The 19,167-nt window shown below is 33.9% G+C and overlaps 1 protein-coding gene across 1 annotated transcript; it reads right to left on the reverse strand.

Annotated features, from left to right (window-relative positions):
• Positions 1-11,725: 11,725 nt before the first annotated feature.
• LOC110458322 (probable ribosome biogenesis protein RLP24) lies at positions 11,726-17,507 on the reverse strand. The gene is made up of 5 exons (XM_021509979.1): positions 17,372-17,507; positions 15,685-15,871; positions 13,924-13,987; positions 13,115-13,197; positions 11,726-12,242 (listed from the first exon to the last, which is right to left on the reverse strand). Exons 1-5 carry the CDS (start codon positions 17,450-17,452, stop codon positions 12,166-12,168), a joined length of 492 nt encoding a protein of 163 aa, XP_021365654.1. The 5' UTR covers positions 17,453-17,507; the 3' UTR covers positions 11,726-12,165.
• Between the last annotated feature and the right edge of the window lie 1,660 nt (positions 17,508-19,167).

Here is a 19,167-nt window from a genome sequence, read left to right on the forward strand (position 1 = left end):
GTACATGCCGAACGGAAATGACGAGAATTCCCGTGTAAAAATCTTAGATTGAGGTCATTGTAATCTAGGCAAGCCTCAAACACCTGCAGCATCGCGTTTGAGTGTTTTACTTTTGTCTACGACTAAAAAGTACGCTATTCTGTTACTAAAAAAATCAAAATTTCGGATATTGTCCTTTTTCGTTTGAAATAAATGCTAATTTCTTGTACAACTGCTGAATTATAAGAAACATATTTAACGCAACGATTCATTTTAAAGAAAATCCTAATGAATATATTATAATAAAAATACGAATTGCACCCATTGTTAACCATTAGAGACAACCATTACGCTTAAAAGGTTTAGTATACACATGTATCAAACAAAAACAAAAACTGATGAAGGCAAACATTTTTGGCTCACAATCTCTGGTATCAAATCGCCTAACTGGGAAAATATCCCCAGCTCTGATCGTAACACCGTCACGGTCTCACTTATTATATACATTATGTATCTGTACTTAAAGAAGGAACACCTTACACTGGTGAATATTAAAATATGGAGACAGGGCGGTTCGAGGCCCCATTACGTGCATCAAACTGTCCATTTTAGTTAACCAGGTATTGAGCCGTCTTAATGTGATACATGATGGAACTTTCAGGAAGCTACTGAAACGTAAATACATGTAAAACCACACCTTACATTCAGCATATTTTATACAGAATGGAGAACTGATTGGGCATGTGAATTATTTCGACACTTCCACACATAGAGCCTCTCTTTTACTATTACACAGGTATAATTATGATTGTCGTTTTATACTATTCCACTTGTACAGTAAATGTTATTCCATCAAATGTAATCCGGTGTGCCTTGTTAATGCTTACATATATTTTATGAATTCACACAAAAACACTTGTTTTCTCCAAAAAACGTTTCGGCTGGGAACCACGGAGGATTCAAGCAGAAACATTGAAGTGTGTATCATTGAAAGTAAAAAATAACTATCGCTAGTGAAGTTCAAATGAAAGTGAATCGGCAGAATAAAAGCAACACAGGAAGCAGAAATATTCCTGCCTTAAAAGTGTTTTCATGTCAATTTAGGAAAGCTTACTCTAGGGATTAATTTGGCCATCAAAGCAGGAGAGGGATATGTGGCCTAGATATTTGACCATACCTTGCAGCTGAGGCTTTTAGATCGGAATGACCGCAGGAATTTTCATGGTTAATAACTCAAAACGAACCTGTGCTTATGAAAACCCAAGACAGCCTGACAGGTTTGGCTTGGAGTATCCTTGAGCAAAGCAGACTCGTTATTGTTTAAACGGAGGCCAATATGGAAAATTGAAGTAAATCTGTAAATCCTTTTTGTTCAGTATTTTGTCCATAGTATCCTTGGACAAGAGAGCTAAATTTCGTATAAACGGAGAGTGGACACCTGGGACAGAGGGACGAGCCTAATATGGGAAGTAGTTTTCTTGTATACATACATGTCAGTTGGTAAATACGACAAAAGATGTTCTTGTATACATACCTGTCAGTTGGTAAGTACGACAAAAGATTTTCTTGTATACATACCTGTCAGTTGGTAAGTACAACAAAAGATGTTCTGTATACGTACCTGTCAGTTGGTAAGTACAACAAAAGATGTTCTTGTATACGTACCTGTCATTTGCAAAGTACGACAAAAGATGTTCTTGTATACATACGTGTCAGTTGGTAAATACGACAAAAGATTTTCCGAGTAAACTAAATGTAATGAACAACAGCAACACGGAATTGATGTGAAAAGTCATTATCAAGTGTATCTTATAGTGGATGTTCTAGTAATAAATGTTTTTGTTAAAGATATTTGTTATTGATACAATGCACGTGTGGCATCATATGTAAATTGTAGTGTTTATCAATACCGTACATACTAGTTTGTCTTTGTAAACAAGATACCTAAATAGCATACAATACTGTACATATTCCGCAGTGGACCAATACGTATCCAAGTTAAGTATTACTATATTTGTAGTTACAATATACTATGAATATATCGTTGCGGTAGGACAACACCTTCTATTAACACTGACAATAATATATAAACATGCATATGTCTGATTGCAGGTGACCATTGGATGAATACACCAATAGGTCTTAATGCAGAAATAAAATCAAGGAAGTGGAAAATCAGTACATACATATGTCAGGCAATAACTACAGGATAAGTATATTTGAAAACAATAAAGAAAAAAAGGATAAAATTTGAAAGACTTTTACAACATATATTCAAAGTGCAGGTTTACACAAAGACCCGTGAGAAAATTAAAGGAGACCAGGTGTTCTCTTACCCTGGACAGGTGTATCCGCACTTTTACTGGTGTGAAATTCCCATGTCTCACCCTAGGGTTGAGACGGGGGGATTCCTCTATTCATAACAATGACATGACGTCACTTCAACAATACAATGACGTCATGTCAACAATCCATTAACGTCACGTCCACCCTGAATTTAGCATGTAACGTTATCACTATATTGTGTATATGATACACAATGGGAGAAAAGGGTAAGAGAAATAAAATCATTCACCCCCTTGTTGGTGAGATAGGAGAATCACAAACCTCGGGGAAAGATTCTTAAGTTGTCAAACACTCGGCAAAGCCTCTGTTTGGCAACTAAAGACTCTTCCCCCTCGGTTTGAGATTCCCCTAACTCATCCCCAAGGGGGTGAGATATTCTATTAGTCTCCAGACAGCTGGATCACATAACACAACACATATATTATAAACTAGAAGCTCAATTATTCTCGTGGTTTCATCCTGAGCATATTTCATCTTGGCCTATGTTGTGCTTGTCACAAAACATGCCCCGAGTTGTTGATATCCATATATTCATATCGCCGTTCTTATTTTTTGGAAAAGACAACTCCCGTGGTAAGAGAACATTCCTTCAGTTTGTAATGAGATAAAGTATTGTAAAGAATTAAAATGTCAAAAATGCTCTGATGAAAGAGAAACATTTTTAGACGAGGATGCTCAAGGATGATAATATGATCTTTTGAATTCTTCAAGTCCTCATTCCAATTAATCAGCGTCTAGAGGACAGTGTCACGATACGACTGTATCCCTGATTGAATGATACTAAGAATGAATGGTAGGAGGAATGAATGGTAGAAAGAATGAATGAATGGTAGAAAGAATGAATGGCAGAAAGAATGAATGAATGGTAGAATGAATGAATGATAGAAAGAATGAATGAATGGTAGAAAGAATGAATGATAGAAAGATTGAATGAATGGTAGAAAGAATGAATGATAGAAAGAATGAATGATAGAATGAATGAATGGTAAAAAGAATGAATGATGGAAAGAATGAATGAATGGTAGAAAGATGTTTGTATAATGCATGGTTGCTTAACAGGCAGAGCAGACGATGAAACTTTGTTTATGTGGATTGTTGTGAAGTTTTAGAATCAATTAAAAACGAAGCAGGTCTTTTTCCTTATAAGAAATTGCAATGGTTTTCGGACAGATTGTAATAAAGAAGCGTGTTTATCTAATATCTTCTCTTTGAAAAAAATGAAACTTTATAGGTAGGGTTCAGTTGGTTATCAAGAAACAAGCTTTATTTTTTTTCGCAAACAGGAAATGTAAAAGTGTTTGTTGACAAAGATAACAGACAGTTACAACTGTGCTAAATGCAATTTCTGCATACACAAATAAATACTTGCAATACAGATTGTAAATACTTGCAATACAGATTGTTGAGTGTGGTTGATTTCAACCTCTTTTTTGAATTATGGACCTGATAAATTTAATCCACTCTTGAGTGTTGATTTCTTCAGCATGATTTCGTTTTGCTTAATCCTGGCATACACTTCCAACATAATTCATCAGTATTGTTCAATTCACATTTTAGTGTCTCTCGATACATGTTTGTTACATTGTAGAAACTTGTTCAGATCATTTGGACTATCTCCTGTAACTTAGAGAAAGCCAAACCATTGCTTGGAGTTGATCTGATTTTATGAAATTCTAAAACAGAAATATTAGATTTCCATCAGTCCAGTATTTCGAACGAAGATGCAGTAATTGGTGTCATTTCAACACTGTGTAGTGTTTATATATGAAATGCCAGCTTACTGTATTAGATTTAGGACAAAACTTCCATCAGGAGACAAAATGTATTGACAGATATTCAGTGTTTCTACTTAAGGAGCAAGGGAACAACAACAAATCAGAACCATGACCATGGTCACAACCAATTGAAATACAAAGTAAATTAACTTACTTCCGTATGCATAAAAACGAACCAAATTAAAACAAATAAAAATAAGATAAATAAATAAATCCTCTGAACAATACTGTCCAGCCATGCTTAAAAGATCTTAGTGCTAAGTAAATCAATACGGGATAAGGATATAATCACTTCATTTGGTCAGATTGAGTTTGAATGTTTCAAGACATCGAATATTGTAGAGGGATTACAATGTACATGGATTAGAGCTCTGCATAACAATGTGGTTAAAGAAATGGGCTATATAAAGAATAGAACAATACAAATCTCATTTGCAGTTGTCAAATAAAACTTAAATTTACATAAAACATTTTTTCAGAAAATTACAAAAGATTTCTGAAAATAATTAAACTTTTTCTTTACAGAAAGTGTCAAGAGTCATGCTTTAGGTCTACAAATCACTAATGAACTGTTAACAATATTGTATACTAATTTTGAAATATATATGACCGTTACCTTAAAGAAAAGATACAAAAATTAACCCTCAGAGGGACTATGTAAACAGAGTTCTGAAATAGAAAAACAAATCTTCAGGTGAAGTTAAAATACATAACTTAGAAATAATTCACAGTCATCGATGCTCATTTCAATTCCAAAAGTTTACAACTTATAGGTAAATTAAATGAATTTCTGTATGTGATTAACGACTATAATATATTGACAGTAACACTTTACTAGAAACTATTTCGTCTTCAGATGATATGCAATTTATACCTCGTTCGTGCCAATTCACCACAGTTGATTTGATTTTGTAGACTTGGCGTCTGTCTAAATTGATATATATATATATATACATATAAATCCAAAACTTATTTGTGAACGTTGCATGCGATATCATGCATATGATTTCGTTTGCCTTCAAGGTACTAGTATTCTATAACTTCGATAGGTATAAGATTAGATAAAAGTGTATGCAACGGGGAAATAAAGAACAAAATAACAAATCACAAGAAGACTTATTAAGAACATCTTACGGCATTGTTTTCATTAATGACTTGTTTAAATGCGTTAAAACTTGGCATCCACCCTAAACAAAAATGTTCACGAATCATCTAGAATTTCACAACTCGGCTATAAATGTACTCTGTTTGGAAAACAAATTTGAGTTGTAAAATGTATTAGAGTCCCGGTTGAATTTCTGCATTCTTCATGGCCAATCATATGTACGCGGACTTGTCTTACCAATTCTGAGAGCCTTTTTTTGGAGATTTTAGCAGTCAACAGATGGAGCGCTCCTGTCTGGCACCAAAATGCTTTAAACTTACCTGTTTACGTCTGCATTTTTGACTTTTAAAGCATACGTCATGTACATCAGCTCATTCCCCGAACACCAACTCTGGAAAATTGAAAGGAAGGTGTTTATATAGGAAATAAATATACCCATTCATAATGATTAAAGTATATTATTATGTTGTATAAATTACTTATTTTGCCAATACATACATAGTCTTGTCAACAACATCAAAATTTTGTAAACGACAAAATATTTTACAAGACATTTGTAAAACAATAACGACTCGTACTATATTATTAATAAAATTGTAATTACATCTAATATGTATACTTATCTATTGGTCTAAACAAATGGATTGTCAACATCTGTTACTCCAACCTGTTACAGAAAAACACGTAGAAGGGATTTATAAAGCAGTTTTATCGACTTTAATTGGTATTTCATTTCAACAAATTTTATTTCATTTAGAAAAAGGATTGAACAACAGGCATAGCCTATATCTCCTAAAGGTAACAGTGGGTGTATAAATATATATATTTAAATAATAAAGTATGTTGTTATTTTGAAATTTCAAAGTTGATTATTTTAAGTATGAAACATAAATGTTTAAATATGAAATATGAGTTTGGAAGTAAGGACAAAAATTTAAGAGTTGTTATAATATGTGAAATAGTGTATTCACTATGTTTTCCAAACTTATAATTTATTTTTATTTTTTTAGAGCCTCGAATCCAGCATCCATGACAGGATTCCCTCCACTCATGGGATACAGACCAAAAATGTCCATATTGGCTTATCAGCCACTGGTCATCCACCCATGAGTTTTGGGGCCAGTCATGGATACTGCATTCTGATTTTCATAGTTAAGATAATTAAGAGAGAATTTGGCAGATTTTGAAGTATTGGTGGATTCAAATCAATATTTTGTAACGATTTGTTAATAAGAAGGTAAATCAAGGATTTTACATTATTTTCAGATTTTTTTTTATTTTTTTTTAATTTTTTTTTAATAAGTGAATGACAAAATTGAGTAAACAGAAAGATGCAAAATGAATTTTTCCACCATTATGAGATTGTCCTTACTTAGTTATTATTCTATGACATATAACAACACTGCAATAATTATAATGAATGATACATAGCATACAAAACATACAAAAATATGTGTCTATCAGATCAAAAGGGGGAAAGGCGGCCATAGGAAAAAGAAAGGGTGATAATGACACACAATGTTTATGATGTAGAAGCACAGTCATAACTGATGGTTTTCATATTTAAGAGACATAATATCAATCAGAAATATATAATGTATTATACATGTGGAAATCTATGTGTAGCTGTGACAAACGCGGCAGTACATTCAAATATATTTACATTGGTTCGTTCATCACAATCACCACAGCCAGATAGAAGTACATCCAGAGTGTAGTGATTGTGATTAACATCAAATAATTTATCCTTGAGGGTTTTACGTGGTTCATCATACTTATTACAAATGAGAAAAAAATGATGTACTGTTTCATGGGCATTACCACAGGTACAAGTTGGTGATTCGAGAAGATGATCTCTGTGTAGATCAAAATTAAGGTTACTTGAAGAATTTCTAAGTTGGCAGAGTATGATGTTGTATTTTCTATCACCTGTGTTGACATAGGTAAAGTTTCTACTTGTGTCTAATAACATAATGTCACTTACAGCTCTTCTTAAAAGTTTTTTAAATTGGTATAGTGATGTGATGTTAGTCAGGTCAAACCTTGCTGCAAGTTCATTGTAATCTTTAAGTGAAGACGGAATAAAGCTTTTGGCATAAGTATTTGTTCTGCACATAGGAATTGTAAAGATTCTTTCATTTCTTAATAGGTATGGGTTCATATTGTTGAAAAAGGGTTCAATTAATTCAGTTAAATAAGTGGGTGCAGTTCCTGTAAGAATTTTGTATAGAAGAATAAGTCTGTGTTTTTTCCGTCTTGCAGCAAGGGTGTCCCAACCAAGTTCACAATAAATTTTATAGTGTGAGGTTCCTTTACGCAGTCCTGTAATTAATCGAGCAGCCTCTATTTGGATAGATTCAAGTAAAGTTGCCTCCTGCTGAGTACAATTATCAAAAATGATATCACCATATTCAAGTATAGGTCTAATATAAGCGATATATATAGTGATTAGTGTTTTACGACTCATTTTATATTTTACAGATTTCAATAAATTTATACGTTTATACGCTTTATTATAAATAAAGTTGATATGGTGATGCCACTTACCATCTTCAGAAAAAAATACACCAAGATGTTTATGAGTTGACACATTTGCTATAGTTTCATTTTGAAAGATGATATCAGGAGATATTATATTTCTTTTCCGACTAAAAGTTAAAGATTCCGTTTTAGTAGGATTAAAATTTATGTCCCATTTCTTAGACCATATATTAACATTTTCAAGATCACTGGATAGACTATTGGCTGCATCGAGTGGAGTAGTCTGTATAACCTTAAAAAGAGATGTATCATCGGCAAATAGTAGTTTCTCATTTGTTATACATTCAGTAATATCATTTATATAAATCAGAAATAGAAACGGACCAGCTATAAAAAAGTTTGCATTTTCGATAAAACTCCATGCACGTATTCGCGCTGGTATGTTTTCGGTAAGACAGGCCATCTACTTTAAAACACGTCGGGCGAATCGGCTATTAAATATTAACGACAGATCACTCAAATTGTCACTAGGATTTGATACTGAAATGAGTAATGGCTAGAAACGTTTGTACCTGATCTTCATATGGTAAAACTACATTTGATATAATCATCATCAGTTTACAAAATATACAAGTCTTTCTGAGGATGTTGATCACGGCTGACATTTAAATTAGTCGTTCCCTTACAATTGATTTAAGTGTAAACAAACTATTTTATTTACCAAGCCAATTGACTGTCGCTGAACCGGGATAAACTACATCTTGCTCTCTGTCGAACCATGATATCTAAATGACTCCGTCACCAGTACATATTGTCTATACTACCTCTATAGATAATATGTCAGTTTTGTCCATCGTTTACTCCTACTTCAAAAACATTCAACATTTATATTTTATATTGATATAAGTATGTATAACTTATAAAGAGCTAGCCAATGAGTCATTCAGCTACATGTATCCGGGGTCAAAATGTGGAAGCGTTTCCCAATTGCATTAAATCGTTATGTTTCTTTTCTTATTCATTGCAGACAATTTTAAAGAAAACCGTTAAGTTTGAGACTTTTAGTTTTAAGAGCAAGTGAGCGTATGTCTCGAGTGGCGTCTGTCGTATGCCAACCCTTTCATGTTAACGATTTCCTCTGAACAATGAAAAAATCCTAGTTATGATATTTGGTTGGTAGCTACCTGGGTCAGAGCCCGACAAAGTGTACAAAAAGTGACGTTGAGCTATTTTAAGATGACAAGGGTCAAGTATATCAAAAGAGTACCGCATACCAATCTGACACGCATTAAATCCTCCGGTGCATTATTGTAGCTGGATGTATGAACATTTAGAAATGTAAGGAGAAGACACACTATTTGCACTGTATTATTGAGTTAGGTTGAGAACTCTTCATGGAATATGGTGCTCGAGGAATAAATAGTTCATATATCCTTTATGAACTAAAAAAACCTTATTTTTGATTGCATCACTTTGTACATATTTCAAACCATGAAAATAGATATTGAAATTGATCCTTTTAGATTTATCTTACACAATTGAAAACCAAAGCTATTTATATTGCTTATTAATAAATGACAGATTTCGTTACTGGACAAATTGTAAATATTGACGTACATGTATACCAAGTTTCATCAAAATCGAAGGATATTTAAGCAAGTTCTCTTTCGTAAACCGAAGTGTGGACGGACGGATGTTCTCATACAATGGTACGTCCTGTAGAAATGTTTGACGGTCGTATACAACCTTCTAAAGAAATGGAAGACCTAGAGTCATGGTATTTTTGTTAATAGCTTCCTGGGTGAGAGCCCAATATACTCTGCGAACTTATAAGACCTCGACCTACTTTCAAAGTCACAGAGGTCAAATCCTCTGTATGCCAAAAATTTCAAACCACTTCTTCTGAAGAACTAAAAGGCCTGGAGTATTGATGTTTGGCTGGTTGCTTCCTGGGTTGGAACCAAGCCACGTTTGCTATCGAAAATGACCCACTTTCAAGGTCACAGGGGTCAAATATGTAAACATAATTCAAACGACCTCTTCTGATGAACCGAAAGGCATTCGAGTGTATTTCGACGTGACCACTCTCATCGAATTTGCATCTGGAAATATTGGCCATCGCTTGAGTGACTGTGCTCTTAAAGCTAGCCATGAACTCAATACAAGTGTTATGTATGGTTACAACTCCAACAAGTTATGCGAGTGGATTTGTAGTTTCCGGAGCCTTGTACTGTAAATATATTTCAACAAAAAATCCAACCGTAGAAATCTATCGACTGGGGTATGCTGAATTCCACTGAACATACCAAGAGCAGCCGTGGGATCTTCATCTCTTTTACAATGTATATGTAACAATTAGAAGGTGTACATTTGTAGGTCACTAATCTGGTTTTGTTAGTTTGAAAGTAGACAATGTTGGTGAACCATACATCTACAAAATCTAGGCTAAAGGAAAGTTATAGTCTGCGTTGTAGTGTATACAAAATATTTTGATGGCCTTATATCGTCTTAGCAATAAATCCTAAATAGGTCACATTGACCATATGTTTGTGTGGATTGTAATGAAGAATTTGATTTGGTTGTACAGCAATTAAATCAATGGTGTAAGCACTTTATGAATTATTTTAATCAATGTAGACATTCAGAGTTATTTCATCAGTAATGTAATATTAGTTTAGATGGTTTTACAATATGTAATAACATGTACAGCTATTTCATCAATAATGGTAATAGTGAACCAATTTAATCTCAAAAACCATTGGCATAGATTGAAACTGCTTTTTCTGTTGAATGGCAGTGTTTACTACTGGAAGTGAAAAAGACTGGTTCAGCGCATTGCTTACACTCCATATAAATACCTCAACCTTATAATGGACGAAAGCCTACTGACGGTGGTGATCCAACACTGCACAAAAAAACTGGCCCAAATTATTCAACCAAGTCCATTTAATATGGTTCAGCAAATTGCGTACAATCAATTTAAGTGCTTCAATCTTTTTAAAGACAACAGACTATTGATGGTTGTGATTCAACCCTGCACTAACAATCTTTAACTTTACTAAAGTTTGCGCAAAAACTTTAACCAAATCCGATTTAGATGTTTTTGCCCCAAAAAAATGAAATTATGGTTAAGCACATTGCTTGCACTCCACATAAATGCCTCAACCTTATAATAGACAACAGTGTATTGAGCGTGATGATCAAACACTCTCTGGAAAAAGGTTGCCTTATAACTTTAACCTGAAGTGGGATGTCCTTGCCGGTAGGGACTGCATTTGCCTCCCTTTTCTTTGAATAAGTGTGTTCAAAATAGATGTAATGATCCTTTTGTAGTAAATTTTTCAGTTTACTATCTGGTTCATTGTTAATTGATTCAACCATGTGAGTGACAGTGATAAAAAGACCTAGTTCCAGTGGGTCAGTAAAAGCTAGGCAGTGATCTTTAAGAAGCAGGCCACATCGTTAAATATAATTAAATATCAACACTAGCTACAGTAATTATGTAGAGATTCTTAATTGCATCACAGAAATCATACCAAATTGGAGAAAGACCATGGGTTAAATACCAGCTAGTTACCCTAGTCCTGACAATTCTGATGATGGTCAAAACACGTAATCTGTAATAAAGCTTCCAAGACTCCCAATTTGATGTTGTCCATAATTCTTGAACCCATAAAAGATGCCTTTAACTGTGGCTTTCTCAAGTGTTTTGTTTATGAGATGCAGATCATAACCAAAACACTTGAGAGAGCCACAGTTAAGTACATGTGTATACATGTACAGTTAACGTAAATAAGTCACTTTGCAGTTTGTTTTTATACTTCCATAATTTTTGACATTGTAAATACGAGATATCAATCAATGCCCATTGATCAAAATTTCCAAGGTGAAGCAGAAAAATCTGAGCCTGCTGTGGAAAGGTGAAACTTGTCCAAATCATACAACCCATACCTATACCTTCATTGAACTATGTCTGGGGAAATAAAAGTGAATAATTGTACAGGTATGAAATAAATAAATTTGATGACAAAGACAAAAATAATTTTTCATTTTTTGTGTTTTATTTTTCGTTCTACATTGACTTAAGCATGGGGCAACAGCGAACAATACAAGTATTGTCTTACATTTACTGAGTTTTTGTGATGGTGTCAAATACACTAACAGCATGAGCATCTCTGGTCTGGAAAGGTGTCGCAAATAAATGTTATCCTCATATCATTTATATATGTTTGATTCAACATATCATTAACAATGATGTACATGAAAAAAAAAACCTCCTAGTATTTGTTAAAAAGAAACTGCAGCAAGTAGCGAACATTGAGACTATCATGATTTACAGAAAAAACCCACTTCACATCGTTTGTGAGTGTACAAGTTCAGTGGTATCTTAATTAGCACAGGTCCTTCCAGGTGAAACTCTTTCAGAAAAATGTGTCACTTTGTCACGGTCTGAGACATTAAATGTAACAGTTCTCCATCTTATAAGTCTTCGTCCATATCCATGTTTTCTTCCTTGATGACTTGCACCATTTTCTTCTCCAAAAGTTTACTCCTCGCTGTAGAGCAAAAAAGTAACATAAAGAATATTAAGATTTAAAACTACAAGATAAATATTTAAATATAAAATTTATACATTCGTCTTTTTAATTTATATACAATGTTCCTAGACGAGTTTGTGTCATTTATGATTCTAATCCAAATTTTAGCTTTCTTTTCACAATACTTAAACAAAAAAGGTTACAAAGGACAACTTTTCAATACGGTAATGAACCCAAGGGGATTGAAAAAAAAAGTTTGCTATATAGACATACACGTATTCTCCATTATCCATGTAATTCTTTTCATTACCAGGGAAATAAAACCGACTGCACCATGAAAACTCACCATAAGCTTTTGTTCAAGACATTGGGTAGGTTGGTACATTAGGTAGTCAAATGAGGTTTGGTGTCATTACATTTCTACATATGTTGTAATGCAGCAAATATAAGTGCTAGTTTAAAACTGATATTCAAACTTGTAGGATAAGCAACGAAATAATATATATACGGAAAGTTATTGCTTTAATAATATATTCTGTAAACAGGCTTTTGTTTTAGGCCTAATCGTTCACTAATTGCCAGGACATGAACACACAAAAAACAATTTCAACATCTTATACACATACATCTTGCTTTCTGCTCAAGGGGAGATAATATTCACAAACTTTTTGAAAATTGGTTAAAAAATACGGTTTGTTTTGACCTTTGTGAAAAGTTATTTAAACAAAAGAAAAACTCTTTGTTTCCACATTCCCTAATGCCTGCACGAATTTTTGGAAAACCCTTTAGCAGAAACATGTAGTAAATTTGCTTAACATTTTTTTTTTTTTGCTGATAGCCAGTCTCATGTTTTCATTGTTTATTTTTCGTTTTTATTTTCAAAGTCTTACCTGCTGGTGATCGAATGAGATGAATATTCTTTTCCACATCTTTGATGTCGTTGGCCTTTTCCAGTTCTTTGCCTTTCTTTAATCTATCAAATATAACATACCATAAACATTTCTGTTTTAAGAATGTGATATTTTATGACTGTAAATAGATGATTTCTTATTTCTATTTCTCTATTTTAGTCACAGTAGAATTCAACATGTGGTTGTTGAAAGAACTGACATATTCATAGTTATGAAGTTGTAAAACATGGCAAAACAATACAGCACATATTTGTTCTTACCAGAAGTTGCCAATACATTCTGAATTATTTCACATGACATTTTAAAGCTATATTCTTTACAATACCATGACATTTGATAAAGAAAAATTGCTATAAATAAAGATTAAGAAGTAAAAAGAATGAACTCTCAAAAATATAGAAAAAAAAATCGATCTTATTGTCACAATATGTAGATGAAGCATTAATTACTCTAGATTGTACATAACAGAGTCATTTATGTGTAAAACTGTCAGTTGGGTCTAAATAAAACAAACAGATTTTTTGGATTAACAGTAAAATGCAATAAGGAAATACAAACAATACATTTAACATCACCTTTTCAAATCAAACATCAATATATTTGACCGAGATAGCTATGTCAGTGCTGTTCAGAACAGTGAATGGGCATAATGTATAAGAGCCCAAAGCTTTTAAAGAGTCCTTTTTTTATAAATTGAATTTATATGGTATGGATACATACATGTATATTTGCAAATTTCCTAATATCAATTTTGCTATATACCCAAATACAGTTTATTGGCTACATACCTGTTAAGAATATGTTGGTTCTGTCTTTTTACCCTAATTTCGTCAATCCTCTTCATTGCTTTCACTGCGGGGAAAAAAAAAAAAAAAAATCTTCAATGTTTTACTGCAATACCAAAGATTTTCTAGTTAAAGGATACAAGTACCACCAATATCTTTTATTTTTTCTTTGTTATACCTATGCATCATTACAAATAAGATGATAAATTCTGGATAGAACAAGTTACACATGTTTACATAAGATTAACTACAATGACTCTTTCCTTGCCAAATAAACTATTATTCTCTGTTGGATTGTTGCAATTTTTATGATCTAGTAATCAGTGGATGACATCAAGGCTTGTCCCAAGTCAATTTTCTAGATACACAAGCTGAAGTCTAACTATGTGTTATGAAACCACGCAGCAGGGTTAGTCTTCAATTACAATGATAATGAAATATCCGTAAATAATAATAGTAATAGCACAGGCTGTAGTATAAAATACAAGAGATCCCAGAGGGATCTTGGCGTCCACCATTGTACCATCTTCATTAGTTCTTTGTCAGTTCGATCTTTTCTCTTCTTTTCTCTATAATCTGTTTGATCGAGTCATGTTAACAGTAAATGCACCTTGAGGTAACTTTTGATCTAAACTTAATATTGCTGTGTATAAAAGACAACCTTCAAAGTGAGTTGGTCATTTCACATATTTACTAGTACAATACTTAATGTGAAAGAAATAGAATAAATCATTGCAATATGAGAAAGATCTGTTTAGTTCTTCCGCAAGCCATTTTGTTCATGATCAGTCTCAAAATATAACATGCACAACAAGGTTATCAAGGGGAACCTACATATCAAATTTGAGAAAGATCCCTCAAGTTATTCCTTGGAAATAGTACTAACAAACCTTCAATGTCAAAAATTTAAGATGGCTGTCGGTCGGCCATTTTGTTTATCTGATCAGGCTCAAAAGTAAACATGCAATGAACAATAAAGGAAAGTGGGGAACCTCTATATAGAATTTGAGAAAGAACCCTCCAGTGGGAAATAGCACTAACAAACTTTAACTGTCAAAATCAAAGATTTGTTTATCCGGTCATTCTCATAAAAATATGCATAACTTCGATTCACACCAAGGGGAACTCACATAAAACAATTAAGAAAGATCTCTCCAGTACTTCCTGAGTATACTAGCCATAACAAACATTTACTGTCAAAATCCAAGATGGCTGCCTGTCGGCGATGTTTTTTTACCTGATCAGTCTCAAAAGTTGCCCTGCACAACTAGGGACCAAGGGGAACCTACATATAAAATTTGAAAAAGATCCCTCTGGTACTTCCTGAGAAATATAGTGAAAACAACCCTTCACTGTCCAAATCCAAGATGACTGCCTATCGGCCATTTTGTTTATTCCAATCAGTCCCAAAAGTTGCCCTGCAAAACTTAGGACCAGGGGGAACCTACATATAAACTTTGAGAAAGATCCCTCTTGTACTTCCTGAGAAATAGCGATGAACAAGAACTGTTTAAGGACGGACGACGTACCACGGACGCAGGACGATTTGAATAGCCCACCATCAGATGATGGTGGGCTAAAAATGAAGTCTGTATTGAAACCATGCCATAACTCTTACTCAGTTCACCTATATATTTAAGGGAATAAACTGACCATTTTTTAGGTATATTAAAACATATGTATATATTAAATTGTATATTTTTACAACACGGAAGACTTCACTGCATAAATTTATGTGTAGAGGTTGCATATTAAAACTTGTACCGGTTGTTGTCCATAATTCTCTATCATATTTGACTGGTACATTTCTTCTCTTCTCAAACTCAAATGATGGATCCACGGCAAGGTCCTTCCCAGCAGCTTTCCTGAAGGCCTTGGTCCATTTTGTTTTCCTTGGGTTACGCTTTTTCTTAAAGGCTTTTACGCATTTTGATCTACAGAACCTAAATATCTGTGAAATAAAAATAGTTTGCTTTGTTATTATTTTTCGTTTATGAGATAAATATCAACTCATTGCCATTGACATCAGAAATCCATGGCATGTATATATCCAAGCTATTCGCTTTATTAGAATCTGATTACCATCCATGTGACAACTATGATATGCTACTCATGTGGATAAAGGCATTTATCATCTATATACTACGTTATACCACCCACCGGTAGCATGATAAATTCATTATCATTTTGTTTGTCAAGATCAGTATGAGAAGAAGTTGAAAACGACTTGAGAACGGATTTTCCAATTCCCGAGCACTTTGGAACATATTTTTCTCAAAAAAGGAAGTCTGCTTGCGCCAGATGACGTCCGAAACCGGTAATAGTGTCCACACAAAAGTGATCCCCATAAGAAAATAGTCTGTCATTAACATATCAATACAAAGTTAAGGAAAAATATTGTGAGAATTATAACAACACGTTTCTGGTGTAAATGTGCATATCGAAAAGCCAATGAAGATAGGATTGTTTAAAAAAAATATGTCTACGTAGTTTCAAGTTTCATTGTATTCCTGCAAACACTATTTGTTTACGTAAGTCACAGGCGATCATTGACCATTGACCTCCAAGTCATTTGGAAAACATGGTGTTTAGTTGAGTTTTTTAAATGGAGAAATATATAAAGTAGTAGTATATAGATGATAAATAGTTTATCATACAATATTTTCATTGTTTGTCGCTCGAACAATTTTCTCATCGCTCACACGTAGATAAAATCTGGAGTCAACCTGCGGTGGCCTCTCGATTTTATCCATGTGCTCGCGATGAGAAAACTGTTCTCACGACAAACTCTGAAAATACAGTGTGATAATCTATAATTGTTTTATGAAATACTTTGTGAATGCTAGGCTTTATCCTGCCGGTAGGCACCATACTTTGATAACGCTGATGGACAAGAACTGTAGAGACTTATATTACTAATAAAATAAATAATTTAACAGTATAGAAATGGCCAAGGTATCTACTGGTTTTTAAATATCAGTATGAGTTATTTCCCTTGCATTGGATTTAGTAAAAGCCATCCGAAAAGCCATCCGTAATTAGATATGTGCAGTGCCAGTGTGAAGTGTTTTGCACAAGTACAATCGACTAGACAAATTCGATGTGGCTAGGTTAAGATAACTTCTGTATGAAACAGAAGAAGAGTTTGGAGAAAAACGGTAAGTGCATTGCTGGACGTGCGAAAATCTAGGCACACCATGGCCACTGAACAGAAGTAAATAAATGTTAGACAATACCCTAGACCTTATATTTCTGTGATAACAAATGCCCATACACATGTTAAAAGATTAAAGCAAATGGCACAGATATTAATAAGTGTTTGGGATAAACTCCTGCTCAGCACTTTGGTCGATGGGGATGGTAGAACAACAAAAAAACAAGTCACATTTATCGACTGTTTACCATAATCAATTCAAAATACACCCTTGTGACTATGTAAATACAAACATACCTTACAGTCGTTTCTTACAAAATGGACACCATGTCCAGGATATACTGTAGACGAGCAAAAATAACACTTTTCAAGCCTCATGTTTACAAGTGAGGCTGTTTCACCACCATGCACGTTTTAAAAGGAAGTGACATCACTAAATGAAGATAGATAACTCTTGCAAATTTTAATTAAGTGTATAGGTAGCAGTCGACTAAAATGTGCGATCACTGACAGGAGCAAATCTAACATCATAGTATAAAAACAAGTGTGTGTTATTTCTTTTCGTTCCCCAAAATACGTTAATCCCTAAAAGGCAGACATCTGTATTATTTTCCCCGAAAACTATGAACTGTAACGTCATTCGAAAAAACCTGCACGTTCATGAAAAAAAATCAGTCAAGTATTTTGAAATTACTAATTGCTATATATGAACATCAATTCAGTGGCGGAACCAGATACCTATCTGCCGTGGGTGGGTTCCATGTGGGGATTTTCTTTAGGAAAATTGTGAAAATACATTGATCCGCCACTGCAATTGTGCAATTGAAACATTGAGGATTCAAATATTTACATTGAGGTTAAAATATTATTATCATCATAAATAATCAATTATTTACCGTGACACGATTTTATTCGTATATACACCAAGTCATATATCATTACAACATTGAAAAACCCTTGATTTAATAAATTCAAATGTTATTTTTAATTATCAAAATGGTAGTTTCTGGTGAGTTTATTTTCTGATATGATTATAAAATATGTATTTGGATTTTTTTTATTTGTGATACGAATTCAGTTATACGTATGCTAAAATGAATTTTTATAGTTTTTCCCTTTGAAATTGTACATATGTCTATCGATTTTCTATCATCAACCGAGATGCACATACTATACATTTGTCTTGTTTACATAAATCGTGTTGAAACGTTAAATAATAAGAAAAAACATATGTGCATTAATTGATAGTATGTACAGTAGTACTCAATTAAATTATGTTTCCCTAACTTTATTTCATATCGTACATGAACCATTTTCATTATAATCAATAATTTAATACAATATATATGTACTTCAGTCTATCAAATTGCGATAAAACAGAGATGTACATGTATAAAGTCAGTAGTACAATAAACGACTCTGGGTTAACGCCGTATACGTAGTGCACTGGAGCCAACACCGTTTAACGTAGTGCACTGGAGCCAACACTGTTTAACGTAGTGCACTGGAGCCAACACCGTTTAACTTACTGCACTGGAGCCAACACCGTTTAACGTAGTGCACTGGAGCCAACACCTTTTAACGTAGTGCACTGGAGCCAACACCGTTAACGTAGTACACTGGAGCCAACACCGTTTAACGTAGTGCACTGGAGCCAACACCTTTTAACGTAGTGCACTGGAGCCAACCCCGTTTAACTTACTGCACTGGAGCAAACACCGTTTAACGTACTGCACTGGAGCCAACACCGTTTAACGTAGTACACTGGAGCCAACACCGTTTAACGTACTGCACTGGCGCCAACACCGTTTATTGTAGTGCACTGGAGCCAACACCGTTTAACGTAGTGCACTGGAGCCAACACCGTTTAACATATTGCACTGGAGCCAACACCGTTTAACTTACTGCACTGGAGCCAACACCGTTTAACGTAGTGCACTGGAGCCAACACCGTTTAACGTACTGCACTGGAGCCAACACCGTAGTGCACTTGAGTTGAATACAAGTTACAATGTTTTGTCTTGTGTACTACCATGTTCACTACGTGTGCACTACAAAGTGCATTACAGATATACAAGGGTAAGTTTGATTTC

This window comes from Mizuhopecten yessoensis, unplaced genomic scaffold (assembly GCF_002113885.1).
Source record: "Mizuhopecten yessoensis strain PY_sf001 unplaced genomic scaffold, ASM211388v2 scaffold9541, whole genome shotgun sequence".
NCBI classification, from domain to species: Eukaryota; Metazoa; Mollusca; class Bivalvia; order Pectinida; family Pectinidae; genus Mizuhopecten; species Mizuhopecten yessoensis.